General features: G+C 43.8%; 1 protein-coding gene across 1 annotated transcript in view; it reads left to right on the forward strand.

Annotated features, from left to right (window-relative positions):
• Positions 1 to 204: 204 nt before the first annotated feature.
• Positions 205 to 18,110, forward strand: part of LOC306960561 (protein NLRC3-like) — a gene marked incomplete at both ends in the record, with an annotated part of 33,531 nt that continues 15,625 nt past the window's right edge. Inside the window, 11 exons of the mRNA XM_079552995.1 lie at positions 205 to 275; positions 4,631 to 4,720; positions 4,829 to 4,892; positions 4,995 to 5,175; positions 5,243 to 7,025; positions 7,090 to 7,257; positions 7,328 to 7,460; positions 9,377 to 9,537; positions 12,043 to 12,210; positions 12,281 to 12,454; positions 12,918 to 12,961. Of these exons, the coding sequence (XP_079409121.1) occupies positions 205 to 275; positions 4,631 to 4,720; positions 4,829 to 4,892; positions 4,995 to 5,175; positions 5,243 to 7,025; positions 7,090 to 7,257; positions 7,328 to 7,460; positions 9,377 to 9,537; positions 12,043 to 12,210; positions 12,281 to 12,454; positions 12,918 to 12,961 (3,037 nt within the window). The remainder of the gene's footprint in view (positions 276 to 4,630; positions 4,721 to 4,828; positions 4,893 to 4,994; positions 5,176 to 5,242; positions 7,026 to 7,089; positions 7,258 to 7,327; positions 7,461 to 9,376; positions 9,538 to 12,042; positions 12,211 to 12,280; positions 12,455 to 12,917; positions 12,962 to 18,110) is intronic.

Below are 18,110 nucleotides of genomic sequence, written 5' to 3' on the forward strand. Positions count from 1 at the left end.
TATTATCTGTACATCACGTTATGTACAGAATGATTATGGTGTCACCATTGTGTATCAGCTCATCTCACTGACATGGTCTTCATGTTCTGTAGCGTGTGAGCAAAGCGTGAGTCAGACGTTTGTTCAGATTTCCTTACAATCCTTTCATCTTTACAATCCCTGGTCTGTTTCAGCGTCAGCCTCAGAGGCAGAACTGGACACACGATGGAGGAGCCAGAGGTCAGAGAGGACGAAGCCGTTCCCTCTAAAGCCACTGACCGGCCTGAAGCTCAGAGGTGAGATCCACCACGGTCCTCCATGTCAGAGTCAGCTCCAACACTCACTGTGTTTCCATCACTGGACTTCAAAGCACAGTTTGAAGTTTTGCATAAGTAACGAGCGATAGACTAATAGCTCAGTCACAGGCTCATGGATGTATCTGCTCTGTTGCTCTGTGTGGTGTGTCCACACTTAGAGTCGCTGCTTTATCACCTTATATCACTTAATCACTTTATCACTTTATACACCTACACATCTGGAAATAGAATCCCACTGTTGTTCCATGTCAATTATTATCATTTTACAACATTTTACTTTTTATTATTTATCTAATTTATTTTAATATTCTTTATGCATGTCCCCTATACTCTCATAGTTTAAAGTTTGATATCTTTTTTTAATCTAAATTCTTATATGTTTTATGTTGCACATCTGCACCAAGAACATTTCTAGTTTGTGAACCTGTTCTCAAACAATGGCAATACAAACTTTTCTGATTCTGATTCTGATGGACACAGGGAAATATGCATTTAAAGCCTTAATCTGCACAGGTTTATCTGCGGCTTGAGGTTGTTTTTATAAGTAAGCTTTAATACGCATTTTGGAAGATGGACGGAAACATAAAATTTCACATAGCAAATAAAAAACACTATTGTGGGCGGATCTGACCTTTGGACTGGAAAGGACAGAAGAGAAGAAAAATAATCCATCAGTGGCAGGTCTAGTCCAAAAGTTATTTTATTGGTGTTTGTAGGATTTTAAATTGCACTGCTCTGATTTTCTGTAGCACTTTGAGATTTGTGTTCAAAATTAAAAAGCATTTTTATCAGAGTTTGGCCAAAGCTGCTCAACCTCAATTATAAAACATAGAAAACACACTCAGGAATAGTTTTTGTTTGTCCAGCATTTACAAAGCGGCGAGACTTCAGAGCAGGTAAAATACTTCTGTTTAGCTTTAACATGTGTCACATAAATGAACATTTATTCACTGCATTACAGGTAAAAACAAGAAACTCACTGTGATACATTAATGTGGTCGACAATAAAACGAGAACAGAAAAGGCTGCACTTAGAGTAAAATCACACACAACCATGGAGCGTAACCATGGAAACCACCGCCATCATCCACAACAACTGCATGACTGACTTTATTTATGTATTTATAAATCCATATAAAGACAGTCTGGAATTGGGGTAATAAGACGCAATTTCCAAATTGAACTGGAGGCGGGGCTAACGACGGGGTGGGTTTGCTAGGATCATTCAGGCACTCAAACAACCCCACCACGTTAACGTAGCAATTCACAGGGTTAAATATGAAAATACCGTAAAGTTTTTAAAAACAAGTTATTTTGATGATGATTATTCGGATTTCTTATGATTTTAATCAGTTTCATAGTTAAAATGCCATAATGTTTCATCAGTCATTGATATGGTGTAAAGAGGGCGGAGCTGAGGTGAGCCTCCGGTGTCCCACACACACTGACCTTTGACCTCTGTTCTGTTTTTTTTGTGTCCCCTAAAAGTAAAATACATTTGTAAATGGGAGCGTTGGATTTTCATCGTCTGAATAAAGAAACTGGCACAAGAACGACGCGTTTAACCTGTTTACTTGACTGTGTTTATAAAGACCAGAGGTGAGGTCTGCCTTTTCTGCACTGCCCCTGACGACCCGAGGTGCCGCTGTGTCTGCGTTTCTACAAAAAATGTGGACAAGTGAAAACCAGTCCGTTTTATTTCTCTGCGCGGTTTAACGTAAAGGAGCAAAAGGGAAAACTTTATTGATTAGACCGACTTTTTATGGATGAAATGCTGTGATGAGTCTTATATTCAGACGTTGGAGCCATCACACTGTCCACATGGAGCATCAGGATTGTCAATAACATACCAAGGGGGCGGGATTTGACGTCTGGCTGTGCACATTATGTTGTCATTTAATCTTTATTTGCAATATCATGAGAATGAAAATGTGTATTTTATTGGAAAATCCTATTTTTATTTAAAAGTAAGTAACATTTACACAGTTACCAGAGACCTGCAGTTTTGTTGACTTAATATTGGAGTAAAATGTGCGTCACTGAAATCTAGGTATTCTAACATCGACAAGCTGCCGTTACCACAGGTGTCCTGGGTCGCCTGCTCCACACTCTCCTCCTGGATAGAGACTGTGGCGGTTTTTCCTAGAGTTTATGTCCATGTCTTTAGTTTTTTTCACGTTCAGGAGCAGAAAAGAGTCTTCACTCCATTTCACCAAATCCTGCACAGTCGGGCCCTGGCTGGTCTCCTGTCCTGGAGCAAGCTCAGAGGCGTCTGGATGTTTCTGAATGCTTTCACATTAGCTCTGCATCATGCCGGTGTACATGATAAAAAGCCAGGGGAAAGAGCACGTCCTTGTGGTGAACTGGAAGATCTGCAGACAGCCTCTTTTAGGCTCTAAGTTTGTTGTGTAGGAGCTGTTTTGGACTGAGCAGATATACACCACTTGTGTGGTGGCAGAAGCAGTTAATAGGCCAAAATAAATAATGTTCACATGATGGTTATAAAAATGAAAATCATGACTCTATTTATTCTAATTTTAGAAGCTTAAAACATCTATAGAAGGATTTACTCATCACTGAGAAATGTACTACAAATGTACCACAATTGTTGCTTGGCATCATGCTCCGAATGAGAAAATAGATTTGTTACAGGAGAGACAAGAAAAGATTGAACATTTTGGAGCCAGTCTTCATCAGTTCATCCTCACAATTGTTGCTTGTGCCAAAATCCATTCTTTTCTCCATGAATCTCACCGATTGCAGGGGGAGACACAGGTATGTACCTGAAACGTTTCAGAGAGTTTGGGGCTCCATGTGCTTGTTATGATCAAACTGCATCTGTGGATGTTCAGGACAAGCTAGAGTTTGGATGTAGCCTAATATACGATTATAATGAGATCTTACATATATATGTTGATACATATGTCAATTATTAAGATGCCAACCCATGTTGTGCCACCTGTGTAATTTAGCGACTGAAATGCAGACAATATATTAAACAAAGGTTGTTGGTGGTCAGAGATCTGCATTATTCTTTCTCCCCGCTGTGTCCATCTCAAAGATTAAGAACACCCAAAAAAACACAGTGAAGCTCAGTCCAGCCATGTCGTCAACAAGTATTAGGTTCATCATGAGAGAGTTAAGGGTTGGAAAAGTTCAGTCTGTGGCTCTATCTAAAAATGAAAACACAGACTTGTTGACAGCTGGATAAGAACTATAGCACAGTTTTCTGAGTGAAGGAAACAGTGACACTGTTTATGGCCAGTGTAAATATTCAGGCTGATCCAGGACCGTCCCATATGTCTCAAGTGTGTTTTCTCCTTTGTCTCAGAATCCTCCAGAAACATTCTCCTTCTGAACCCGGTTCCAGCTGTGAGTCTCTCAGTGACCGATCAATGGACAAACCGATGCAATTCAGGACAGAGCGGTGAGCTTTTAAGCTGTTTAAACTTCATTCATTGATTTCATAGGCACAATGCACAATGGTGGACATATGTACTGAAACAGCTACAGATGCAATTTAAACACACAGCAGTTTCCCACAGGCAGAAACTATAGGATATACAAAAACTGTAGAGGAGTTTTTGGGCATTTTCATGATCTATGTTTCTAGAGGTAAGCAAGGGTGCCTTGGTGCACTGTGGCAGTAATATGATAATATGCATCGTACTAAAGTGACAGTGCAAGTCACTTCTTTCTTAACATTTAAGCAAAATGGCACGTGTCATGTGTGTATGTGTGCACCTAAACAGAGTGCATGCATGTCATCACTGAACGCTTGGCTGTATACTCTGATTTTCCCTATTAAAGACCATTAAAAAAAGCTTTCCAACGAAGTGAATGAACCACTGGTGCATCATGGGTAAATGAGCCAAACGGAGGAGTGGAGCTGTGGAGGGTGAAGACTCTGGGTGAATTGAAACACCACTTTAAGGACGTGGATTCCTATGAAGTGATTCACGATTGAGAAACACCCGTAGACTCCACTAAGAGAACCTGGGTTACTAAGTAACCTGAACATCCATTGTGTCGGAGTCACCTCTAAACTCTGCTCTGTGTTCACAGACCTGCTCCTGGAGCCGGCCCGGTGTCAATGAGAAGTGATCCCTCTAAGAGTCATTTTATTGATTTTAAAACAAAACATGGTCCACTATAAGTCATTACTAACCCATTTTCAAAATGTAATGGAGATTGTAAACACAATTATGAAATGTTAATATGGTGATAAATGCTCCACAGACATTATCAAAGACAGTTGTTATCTGGATTTACCAAAGTTCACTGACAAAACATAAAATATATAAATTAATATTTTTTTGTTTTGTCAAATAAAGACCGCCAGACGGTTCTGAACCAGGCCCCGACTGTGAGTCCCTCAAGAGCAACTGGTCCATGTGGGCACCAGAGAACTTCTCCTCAGATCTGTAAGATTGAGTTTGTTTAAACACAAGGACAGACAGTGGTTTAATGAGGTTCTGAAAGTGTGAGAGAAACAGCTGAATCCTGAGGTGTTTGTTGTGTCTCTGTCACAGAGTGGAGCAGGCTCCAGAGCTCAGAGCTCAGCAACATCACACTCAGCTGGACTCCATATTTAAGGTGTGTCCTTCACTCAAGTTTGGAGATGTTCAGATGAATGGACTTGTTTCACACAGATCTGACACTGACTGCATTTGTGTTGTTTCTAATGTGTCTGTGCAGCTTCTGGAGGACGACATCTTCACTTTTGTCCAGAAGGAGCTGAAGAAGCTCCACAAGGTTCTGAGCACAGATTACCCAGAATGCTTAGAGCCTGATGAGGATGGAGAGGCTTTTCTGAAGATCACTGTGAACTTCCTGAGGAGGAGGCAGCAGAAGGAGCTGGCTGAGCGTCTGTGGAGCAGTAGGTCCATTTCACTCAGTCATTTGATCTTCTCTGAGACTCAGGCTCTGTCTGTGTCTTCATTCAGGGAGATGTTCTGGAGTTCTTCAGCGTAAACTGAAGCGTGACCTGCAGCAAAAGTGTCAGTGTGTGTTTGAGGGCGTGGCTAAAGCAGGAAGCCCCGCCCTCCTGCAGCAGATCTACACAGAGCTCTACATCACAGAGGGAGGGGCCTCAGAGGTCAACCAGGAACATGAGGGCAGACACATGGAAACAGCCTCCAGGAAAGCAGGCGGAGCAGAGACAGCCATCACATGTGAAGACATGTTTAAAGGCCCCGCGGACACAGAGGCGCCCGTCAGAACAGTGCTGACAAAGGGAGTGGCTGGCATCGGGAAAACACTGCTCACTCAGAAGTTCAGTCTGGACTGGGCTGAAGGCAAAGCCCACCAGGACGTCCAGCTGCTGTTCCCCTTCACTTTCAGAGCACTCAATGTGCTGAAGGACAGGAGCTTCAGCCTGGTGCAGCTGCTCCATCACTTCTTTAGAGCAACAGAAGAAGTGAGCAGCTTTGAAGATCTGCAGCTGCTCTTCATCTTTGACGGTCTGGACGAGTGCAGACTTCCTCTGGACTTCACCCAAACCAAGGCCCTGACGGAGCCCACAGAGAGCGCCTCAGTGGAGGAGCTGCTTGTGAACCTCATCAGGGGGAGCCTGCTTCCCTCCGCTCGCCTCTGGATAACCACACGCCCCGCGGCGGCCAATCAGATCCCTGCTGAGTGCGTCTCCATGGTGACAGAGGTGCGAGGGTTCAGCGACCCACAGAAGGAGCTGTACTTCAGGAACAGGTTCAGAGACGAGGCCCACACAATCATCTCCCACATCAAGACGTCCCGAAGCCTCCACATCATGTGCTTCATGCCAGTCTTCTGCTGGATCCTCTCCACAGTCCTGGAGCATGTGCTGAAGACCAGAGAGAGAGCAGAGCTGCCCAAGACCCTGACTCAGATGTACATCCACTTCCTGGTGGTTCAGGCCAAAGTCAAGAACATCAAGTATGAAGGAGGATCTGAGACAGACCCACACTGGAGTCCAGAGACCAGGAAGATGGTGCAGTCTCTGGGAAAACTGGCCTTTGAGCAGCTGCAGAAAGGAAACCTGATCTTCTACGAGAGTGACCTGAGCGAGTGTGGGCTGGACGCTGCAGCCGCCTCAGTGTACTCCGGAGTCTTCACACAGGTCTTTAGAGAGGAGCCAGGCCTGTACCAGGACAAGGTCTACTGCTTCATCCATCTGAGTGTGCTGGAGTTTCTGGCTGCTCTTCACATCCATCAGACCTTCGTCCACACTGGAGTCAACTTGCTCTCAGAAGAACAAACTTCATTATGGAGAAAGGTTTTTATCAGTAAATCAGTGCTTTTCTACCAGACGGCTGTGGACCAGGCCTTACAGAGTCCAAACGGACACCTGGACTTGTTCTTGCGCTTCCTCCTGGGTCTTTCACTGCCGACCAATCAGAGCCTTCTCCAAGGTCTGCTGACACAGACAGGAAGTAGCTCCCAGACCAATCAGAAAACAGCTGAGTACATCAAGCAGAAGCTGAGTGAGGAAGTGTCTGCAGAGAGAAGCATCAACCTGCTCCACTGTCTGAATGAACTGAATGATGGTTCTCTGGTGAAGCAGGTCCAACAGTACCTGAGCTCAGGACGTCTGTCTGAAGGTGGACTGTCTCCTGCTCAGTGGTCAGCTCTGGCCTTCATCTTACTGTCATCAGAAGAAGCTCTGGAGCAGTTTGAGCTGAAGAAATACTGTGCTTCAGAGGAGGCTCTGCTGAGGCTGCTGCCAGTGGTCAAAGCCTCCAGCAAAGCTCTGTGAGTGAGGTCTATGTAAGTATGAACCTTCTAAACTTCCCCTAAAACAGTGTGTTCTCTCCAGACTGAGCGGCTGTAACCTGTCAGAGAGCAGCTGTGAAGCTCTGTCCTCAGTCCTCAGCTCCTCCAGTCTGACAGTCCTGGACCTCAGTAAGAACGACCTGAAGGACTCAGGGCTGAAGATGTTGTCTGTTGGACTGAAGAGTCCTCACTGTAAACTGGAGCAGCTCAGGTCAGAGGGTTTACTCTTCATCTCTGTGAGTTTGTCATTTCTATGACTCTGTTTAACCCTGTGTGTTCAGACTGTCAGGGTGTCTGATCTCAGAGGAAGGCTGTGCTGCTCTGGCCTCAGCTCTGAGGTCCAACCCCTCCCATCTGACAGACCTGGACCTCAGCTTCAACCATCCAGGAGACACAGGAGTAAAGCTCCTGACTGCTCTACAGGAGGAGCCCCACTGCTCACTCTCCACTCTCAGGTCAGAGACTTTATCTGTTGTTTATAATGATGGTTCATTATTTCCTAAGTAAATGAAAACTGTTGTTATTTAACATATGATTAAAGTTTTCTTAAGATCATATATTTGTAAGTTTATGAGATTACTGTACAGAAACTGTGCTGCCTCAGGAAAATTTGGTTCATAGTGTTTAAACCTGAGTTTTGTATCTGAACAATGTTTCATAAATTTGATTCCAGTCAAAGGCAGTAAAAACACTTTTAGAGCTTTAAACCTGGAGCTGCAGGATTTTCCTTCATCACATTGAAAGTGAGGTTTGAGCTGCTGCTGTAACGTGACCTCAAGGGCTGAGGGTTTGTTTTTTTCGGCCTTGTCCTCCACAGTTTGAGTGACAGACGTGTTCTCCAATCAGAATGATGGAGCCTCGCTGCCTTTGGCTGTTGGTCAATGAAAAGTGTCTTCAGAAGAATCATGTTTGTCTCTGCAGTCGCTGTAAACAAACTCCACCTGTGTCTCGGGCAGAGCGAACTGCAAACTATTATCACGAAACAAACAAAGTCTCACGACCTGAGAGTCGGACTGAGTCACAGAATCATCATTTCCTCAGGGAGCAGGTCGAGGTGGTTCAAAACAGACAAACTCCTCCGTTCATCACCGTACGCTCGTATCACTGTATTTAGCTTCGTCCAACTGGAACATCTTCACTGCAGGTTTTTCATGTAAATGTGAGAAAACAAACAGCGTTTTGCAGCTTTTGATTCAGAGATTGTTTTTATGCCACTGAACAGGAAGGAAGAGAGTGCTATGTTAATGTGAGACTGATTAGAACTAAGTATGTTCTCTCTTCAGACTCTTGCCTCTTTGTTTTTTTCAGATTTGTATCTTGTTGCTGATGAAGCTGAAGTGTAATAACTGAGCACCGTGATGTTTAACAGCTGTTTAGAAGTTTATGCTCAGACACATGAAAATTAAACACAGGCGATATATAAAATATTAAAACCACACATCGATTCACAACATCGGTCTGGAAAATCACAATTATTTTTTTATCCAAGCTGTGCAGGTCGAGCTAAACTTGTTACAAAGTTGTTCCTTCATCAAAAACAGCCTGAACAGGAGCTGAAATAACGCCGGTGTGACCATCGTCTTCAGTGTTTCAGGAAGTGACAAAGAGCACGACCACATCAGCTGTGACTCTGATTGGCTGCTCCTAAAGTTCAGAGTCAGAACAACAAGCTTAAATAGAAACAAAGTGAATTTAGAACTTGCTGAATTTGTGTTTTGAGCCACTTGCACATCTTTGAATAGTCTTTGAATCTTCTCCAGTGGCTGTTCAGCTGCTGGAGCTTATGAGACGCTCCTCATGTTCCTCCTGAGCCCCAGGAAGGAAACCACTGGACATGTTAGATCAATGTGGCATTTTTTAACCAACGAGATGTAAAATATTGTTCAAGATGTGTTTGAGATTATGTGGAGCCAAATCAGGTAGAGGGCGCTCTGGGAGGCTCTAACCCAAAAAAAGGTTAAAGGGTGCGCCAATCCAGCACCAGGTGTGGTGTAACGGAGGCCAATGGTTTTGACCGTGCGTGTGCTGTGTGTTAATCAAATTACCCAAACTTAATCACCTGCACATAGCCAGCACGCGTTCTTCCAACGTTTAAAATGCGCCACAACAGAGGGTTTGTGAGTGATGTCACAACAGCAACAGCCCGGCAGCAAAAACATTAAATTGAGTGGGAAGAAGCAACGTTATTCACTCAATTTGAAATGTAGAAGCTTCTCTTTCTGTTTAGATTTAAACACCTGTAAAAACAGCCTCTTTAAATCCAGTTCTTATGTTTGTGTTTGTGTAACTTTGTGTCTTATTGTAAATGTTCCGTCTCCTCCAGACTGAGCGGCTGTAACCTGTCAGAGAGCAGCTGTGAAGCTCTGTCCTCAGTCCTCAGCTCCTCTAGTCTGACAGTCCTGGACCTCAGTAACAACGACCTGAAGGACTCAGGGCTGAAGATGTTGTCTGTTGGACTGAAGAGTCCTCACTGTAAACTGGAGCAGCTCAGGTCAGAGGGTTTATCTTTCTTTTTAAATTCATGTTAATTGTTTGTTAAATACATGAACACAGTTATTGTTTTTGGTTTGTAAGGTTTTAAGACATGATTAAAATATCCCTGTCCCAGCTCTTTAATATTTTTTGAAGATCATGTGTTTGTAGAGCATGTATTTGTAAGTTTTTATGAGATTACTGTACAGAAGCTGTGCTGCCTTCAGAAAAAAAAAAACACAGACTGCTCAGGTCGTGTTGAAACCTGAATTTTGTACCTGAGCAATGTGTTATAATATGATATTATATAATATGCGTCATGGTAGCATGCAAACAGGCAGAACCTCCCTCTCTCTTGGTACAGCTGCATTCTTTGCCTTTTTCTGCAAACTGCATATGTGGTTTCAGTGCTCCACATTGTTTTTCTGGATGCTTGTGTATGTCTTTGCCGTGTTTTTGTGGAGATTCAGTGGATTTTTTTTTTTACTGCAGAGTCCATAATGGTCCTGAAGAAGCAGCTTTTTAAAGTAAACCAAGCAGCAGCTTATGAGCTGAAGATATTTGAGACACATTTCTTCTTCTGAAGCACTGAAGAGGCATCAAGAGCCCCTCAATATTAAAACAAACAGCATTTTGTAGCTTTTGATTCAGAAAAAGCTTTTATGTCATTGAACAGGAAGGGAAAGAGCGCCATGTTTTTTTTTTAAAGATAATTATTAGAACTAAATAGAACTTGCTTGCAGATTTGTATCTTGTTGTTGATGAAACTGAAATGCAGTGTGCGAAATACCCGGGGTCCCCATCTCCAAATTGTTACACAATACAGATATACATTTTCTCACCATAGCCTTTGCAATGTTGTGCGTTATTACAATGCAAGCAAACAACTGAATAAATGTCAGGTCTATCGACTCACAGCGCATTTGTTGAGAACTAGGGTTTCTTTCCAAGATAATAATTCGGGACTGAGACATGATTGCTGAGAACAGAGCTTCACAGCTGCTCTCTGACAGGTTACAGCTGCTCAGTCTGGAGAGAACACATTGTTTTAAGTTTCGAAGGTTCATACTTCCATAGACCTCACTCACAGAGTTTGTTGGAGGCTTTGACCACTGGCAGCAGCCTCAGCAGAGCCTCCTCTGAAGCACAGTATTTCTTCGTACGGTGCGATAATACTAGCCTAAAGGCTAACGCGCACCAGAACCCAGCGATGCACATCATCCATGTGGGGTTTCAACACACACTGGAGCGCGCCGCATCACGGCACTTCAGAGGCTTTTCTCAAACTGTGCAGGGCTTCACACACGTGATTTATACATTTATCATAAGAAAAGAAGATACCCATGTCCGTGTTGTAAGAGAGAGCAAGCGGGGCTCTTCTTTGCAGGTTTGAGTTGGCAACAGACACGAGTTGAACATGCTCCACCTGAAGCATGAGCCCTGGGGATGGTTAGTCTCCGTGCTTTTTCTCGTCCCTCCCAGCAAAGATTACAGCGCGCTCTTTGTCTGCCACTATGTGCCTCTTCAGGAAGGTTAAAAACATGTGTTTTCCTCCGTGGTGTTACATCTGGATTCAGCAGAACTGAAGGCCGACATGGGGTCTATCAACGCTGAGCATCACTGCAGCCTCAGTGTGCCTTCTGTTGTAGAAAATAAAGGAGACGGCTCTTTCGTCAAAGCGTCTCAGTGTGCTTTGGGCTTAACTGAATTTATGTTAAGCCTATATAACCATGAAATACACCGAAGACGAAAAGGACACATACACATCTTGTACAACCAATCACACCGACCCCAGCTCATGGCCAACCCACGCCCAGCCTTCGCCCTGAAGATCAGGCCCCATTGGTCTGATGGGTCAATCAGGAGGGTCGGACCCCCTGCACCCCTCACGTATTTCACACATTGCTGAAAGGTAATAACTGAGCACAGTGACTTTTAACAGCAGATTTAGAAGTTTATACTCAATGCATGAAACATAAAACAAAGGCTATATATAAAATATTAAAACTGCAAATCCAATCGCAATATTTGTCAGAAGAATCCCAATTGTCTTTTTTTGGGGGTTTATTTTGTGTCAAAATCATGCAGCCACTTGCACATCTTTGATTAGTCTTTGAATCTTCTCCAGTGGCTGTTCTGAGCACAGCTGCTGGAGCTTATGAGATGCTCCTCATGTTCCTCCTGAGCCCCAGGAAGGAAACCACTGGACTTGTTAGATCAATGTGGTATTTTTAACCAACTAGAAAGTAGATGGTGAAGTATTGTTCAAGATGTGTTTGAGGTCATAGAGGGTATGTGAGTGATGTCACAACAGCCCGGCAGCAAAAACATTAATTAACTGACAAGAACGCAACATTATTCACTCAATTTACAATGTAGAAGCTTCTCTTTCTGTTTAGATTTAAAATGTGCACATCCTCTTTGACCAAACACCTGCAAAAGCCAAACAGCCTCTTTAAATCCAGTTCTTATTATTGTGTTTGTGTAACTTTGTGTCTTATTGTAAATGTTCCGTCTCCTCCAGACTGAGCAGCTGTAACCTGTCAGAGAGCAGCTGTGAAGCTCTGTCCTCAGTCCTCAGCTCCTCTAGTCTGACAGTCCTGGACCTCAGTAAGAACGACCTGAAGGACTCAGGGCTGAAGATGTTGTCTGTTGGACTGAAGAGTCCTCACTGTAAACTGGAGCAGCTCAGGTCAGAGGGTTTACTCTTCATCTCTGTGAGTTTGTCATTTCTCTGACTCTGTTTTACCCTGTGTGTTCAGACTGTCAGGGTGTCTGATCTCAGAGGAAGGCTGTGCTGCTCTGGCCTCAGCTCTGAGGTCCAACCCCTCCCATCTGACAGACCTGGACCTCAGCTTCAACCATCCAGGAGACACAGGAGTAAAGCTCCTGACGGCTCTACAGGAGGAGCCCCACTGCTCACTCTCCACTCTCAGGTGAGGACAGTTAATACACAGTTATTACACAGTTATTACACAGTTATTACACAGTTATTACACAGTTATTACACAGTTATTACACATTTATTACACAGTTATTACACAGTTATTACAGATATTACTCAGTTATTACACAGTTATTACACAGTTACTACACAGTTAATACACAGTTATTACACAGTTATTACACAGTTATTACACAGTTATTACACAGTTATTACACATTTATTACACAGTTATTACACAGTTATTACACAGTTATTACACAGTTATTACAGTTATTACACAGTTATTACACAGTTATTACACAGTTATTACACAGTTATTACAGTTATTACACAGTTATTACACAGTTATTACACAGTTATTACACAGTTATTACACAGTTATTACACAGTTATTACACAGTTATTACAGTCGACACAAACAAACGGTGGATCTGAGTCTGTGTCTGTTTCAGACTGAGTCCTGCTGGAGAACGATGGATGAACCCGATCTGGAGATGTAAGTCTGAGTCTTAAAGGTCCTATATCCTGCAAAATCGACTTTTTGGAGCTTTTAGAGATGTTGTTTTAATATTTCCTTATCAAAAACCCCCCCAGAGTGGTTTGTGGCTTCATTCACGCAGTTCTCAGTAATCCTCCTGAATCCTGCTCTCTGAGCAGCTGCTCCGTCCTCTGCTGGAAAACCACTGAGTTGTGACACTCTGACCTTTTTCACGTCATAGTGTCAAACAGGAACAGCACAACTTCTGTAATTTAATGCCTTGTAGCCTGATTTTAATTTATAAACCAGCTTAAAAAAAAAAAAGTAAAGAAAAAAAAAGGAAGCGCTTCCAGGTCAGGGCTGAAAACAAATGCAAAACAAACGCACCCTCTGAGCGTCTGAACAGATGTCATGTTTGCACTGAAGGATGTGAAGATGGAGCTCTTTCTAACCTACTCTGGACACACCTGTTCTTTATTCTTACCTAACGATAATGTCACGGAGAAAAGTGCGTTTGGCTACGAGAGGTGCAGGACTTTATGCAACCTTCTAAAGAAGAGGTCACTCGCCAGACGTTGGAATTTCTTTCCGGGATTCAGCGACTATCACCAGAATACTGTGTTTCTGTCTCTGATGGATGTTTGGTGAACCTTCGCCAAAGTGGATTAAAGGGCTCTTCATACTCAAACATCTTCTTCTGAGACACTGAACAGTGAAGAGGCACCAAGAGCCCCCACACCTGCAGCACGGAGGAGGCGTCACAAGAGGAGCTACAGGAAACAACAAAAGGGACCAACGAAGAGATGGTGATAGACTGTGGAGGGAGCTGTGCAGGAGGAAGAGGAAGGACGAGGTGGAGCTGACCAGTGCAGGACACCACGCTCTGAGACGGGGACAAGCCCAGGAGGCGGTGCACCGTTTCAGATGATCAGAGGAGACAGAGGCAGCTACAGTTTCTCCATCCTCCAAGGTCATGCGGGTGGAGTGGCTGAAGGACAACGAGATCATCGACCCGGCCGAGGACAGGAACTTCTACATCACCGTGGACACAACCTGATCATCAAGCAGGCGCGTCTGTCCCACACGGCCAACTACACCTGTGTGGCCAAGAACATCGTGGCCAAGAACATCGTGGCCAAGCGCAAGAGCTCCACCGCCGTGGTCATCGTCTACGGATTTCCCATCAACCAGTGCTCCTCCTGTGACCAAAACAGTGAAGATGGCGGCCGCGACACAACCATCTTTCACCAAAGAAAAAAAAAGAGTGGTGCCACTGAATGGGTGCTGCTGCCGGATGCTCTCTCATCGAATGCAATTTCTCCATCTGTGAGATCAATAAAGTACCATCTTATCTTATCTTATCAACTCCACAAGACGCAGGAACTTTGTTCTTGTTCTTGAGGCAAAAAGAACGAGAACAAAGTTCGTCTGGGCTCTGACATTTCATACTCCACAAGACGTGTTTCTGCCGAACGGCCACGCCCCCTTTTTTCCGCAGCCAAACAAACAAGGAATAACCGAAATAAAACGAGCTATTTCAGTTTAAACTATTATAAAATGTATCAGTCACGATATTGCAAACATTTTGAAGATTGACTTCATGTTAAGCCACATCTCCCGCTGGTTTATTATGTTAGAAAACGTTAACGTTAAAAGCTTACCTCCGTGTCACTCCATGTTGTTTGACGTCTGTGTAGCTCAGTCCGGGTTTTGTCCATCCAAGAACCTGTAGAGCATAAATTCCAGAGTATGTCCAAAAAAAAGTAAGTCTCTAGCCTATTCCTGTGCGGAGTTATGAATTTTTAAAGAATAACCAGAATGCTCATTCTAGCCACTAGGGGGCATTAAAAAAAAAAAAAGGATCGAGTTCCACACGTGTCCAGCAGAGGGCACTGACATAATAAGAGCTCAGGATATGAACAACACATTATAAAGCCATGTGGTAAATGGACAGTCTGCCCCAGGGCGGCTGTGGCTTCAATAACAGTTTACCACCACCAAGTGAATGATTAATGACTACTGCACTTTCAGGAACTTGTGACACAGGCTTGTAAAGTGCAATACAAGTGTAAGACGTTGTCATTAATGAAGCTACAGTCAAGTTGGGGCTTTGATCAAATCACACCTTATTATAATTAATTTATTGGAAACATTTTCTCTATTATATGTGGCCCGCGACCCGCCGTGGGAGCTGAATTTCGGCCCATGACCCAAAATGAGTTTGACACCCCTGGTCTAAGGTTTACAAGCCTGGATTTCCTCTGTCCACGAGCCTGAACCACTTTTTTCTTTATCGCTCGCCTCTTTCACGCAGGTAGCGCCAGGCTCTTCAGTTTCCTCTTCGTCCTCGCCCAAAGCGTCTGTGTGTTTCCCCAGGACTTTTTGGCATGTGCGGGTCCTTGTAATCCTTCAGCGAAGTATTTTACTGCTGCGAGCGGTCTCCGTTTTCCGCACCGGTGCTAGGACGTAAACATTGGATTCTCGCTTCCTGCTTCCGCCAAAATAACCCCGCCCACTAAAAATCCAGCCAATCACAGCCAGAGTTCTCGCAGCCTAGCTGAAATAGTTCTGCTGAGCTGATGCGTCAGCAAGACCTGCCGAACAGGAGCTGCCAGAACAAAATGACGTCTTGTGTTAGCGTGTGTTTTAACGTGTGTGTGTTAGCTTGTGTGTTAGCGTGTGTGTTAGCGTGTGTGTTAGCTTGTGTGTTAGCTTGTGTGTTAGCGTGTGTGTTAGTTTGTGTGTTAGCGTGTGTGTTAGCGTGTGTTTTAATGTGTGTGTGTTAGTTTGTGTGTTAGCGTGTGTGTTAGCGTGTGTGTTAGCGTGTGTGTTAACGTGTGTGTTAGAGCAGGGGTTCTTAACCTTTTTGCCTTTGGGGCCCAACATTTTCAGTGCATGGTAACCCAGGGCCCAGTCATACAATTTTTCGATGAGATTTATTTTTCAATTTTGAAGTGATGTGAATTGAGTAGTTAAGTTACCGTTTAAGAATTAAAATAATTACTTTTTCTGGAAAAAAAAGTATATTTAACATACACTTAATCCTGCACATGTTCACCCAATCATTCATAAAAACTGACCTCATATTAGGAGCACAGAATAATACATGAATTTATCATTGGGATCATATAAAAACAAACACAAAAATGGTTACTGGAAAGAATTTAGGTATCAAAGGCATGAAAATATAAAAAAAATATAAAATTACATAATATATATATATATATATTTTTAAATGTGTAGAAAGTGCAAGTTATACCCTTAATTATGCAAAAACACATTTGTAAAAAAAAATTAAGCAACTGCAGTGAGCATTTTTCCAACCAAACTGTAAGAACAGAGTTCCTCCTACTGTGAGGGGTGTGTGCTTTTCCACCACGAGTGTGGATTAAAAAAAAAAAGTCATGTTAAAAGTGCTACAAAGAAGACTCCCTCTCTCTTAATGTGACACTTGTGCCTGCTTCCCAGATATGATCAGGTCCAGTCTGGGTGGAATGGGGGAAAGGCTCAGTCTTATGCTCCGTCCACACCAAACTCGATTTGGGCGTCAAAAACGCGCGTCACGCCCGTTGTTGGACGCCTGTGCTCATTCAAGTCAGACGCTCGTTACCAAGCGTCAAGACGCTCTCGACGCGCGTCAAGAGCGTTGTCATGGAGCGCGCTGGGAGGAGCATCTCTGTTGCCGTTGTCAGTTATCAGTTATCAACATGGATGACATAGAGAGAGTGGCTTGGCTTTTATTGCTTCATAAAGCCAGACAACGTCGTCTACGGGCTCGTCGGCGCCGTGTCTGGATTCATGAGATCGTCCGAAGGCGTTAGGCGTTCTCAGTTTGGCGAGTTTCACCATTTGCTCCAGGAGCTGCGCTCGCACGAGAGTCGCTTTCAACGGTACTTCCGCCGCTTTTAATCCTGGTGTTTAGATAAAGAAGCACTGATGTGTCTTTCTAAAAGTCCCAGAGCGGCTGTAGCTCCGGTTCACAAAGAAGCTACGTCCGTGACTTGTGACTTGTTGACATCTGTGGGGCCGGCGTAGAAGCTGCCCCGGTGGCTCAGCTACAACGTCACTATGGGGAGAAAGCTCCTGATTGGTCGACGCTCGCGAATTTCGCCAAAAAGTTCAACATTTCCCATCTCGACCGTCGGCCGCGCTCGACGCCCTGGAGGCGTCAAACGCTCACCAAGCGCGAAAAACCTCAAACGCGCCGCAGAGGAGGCACGTGAGGCGCTGAGGGACATCTTGACGCCCCCCGGAGGCGCGTCCTCCATGTATTTTAAATGTAAATTTTTAAATGTATTTTAAATGTAAACCTGACGCTTTGGAGGCCCCAAATCGAGTTTGGTGTGGACGGAGCATTAGAGTAGCCTCCAGTGTTGTGCTGAGTCGGTTTCGGGCTTTAGTCTTGGTTGTGGTCACAATGGAGAAACCCGATTCACAAAGGTATGTAGTCGTGAAAGGGAGAAGCAGTTTCACAGCTCTGAGAGCAAGATTTGGGTACTCCTTGGAAACAACAATCCAGAATGAGGCCAAATCCAGTTTGTCCCACTGCATCTTCAATAAAACAACATTACAAATCAGTAAATTAGCAGTCAAAAACAAGCACAAATAATAAAATCTATTCCTACATATCTTAGCTTGAAAGTGCTGTCAGTGGAGACATCCATAAGTTGAGATTCCAATTCTGAAGGTAATGCAATGTCATTGTTTGTAGGATCCACAGAAAAGGGATCCACTATCCATACGTGTCCATCTCTGGGATCATCAGGGAAGTAGTCATCAAACTGTCCTGCCAGTTGTGAAAGGTGCTGGGAAACTAAATCAGTGATCTTCCTCACTTAGGGTGAGGAAACAAGAATGTCAGACAGAATGGGAAACATATCCATCCTCATTTCCTGAGTCCTTTTAATCCACAAAGCAAGTTTTCTTCTGAACGCTTGGATTTTGTCAGCAACAAAAAATATGTTGCTATTTCTCCCTTGAAGTGATGTGTTCAGTTGGTTCAGGTGTGAAAAAATATCACAAAGGCAGGCTAGTTTGAAAATGAAATCAGTGTTTGTGAAGTGCTGCACAAGAGGGGATTTTTTGTCTTTAAGAAAACAACAAACCTCATTCTTGAGTTCATACAAACGATTAAGGCCCAGTCCTCTTGAGAGCCATCTCACCTCAC

Source organism: Gobius niger (assembly GCF_951799975.1).
Source record: "Gobius niger genome assembly, chromosome: 3".
Taxonomy (NCBI): domain Eukaryota; kingdom Metazoa; phylum Chordata; class Actinopteri; order Gobiiformes; family Gobiidae; genus Gobius; species Gobius niger.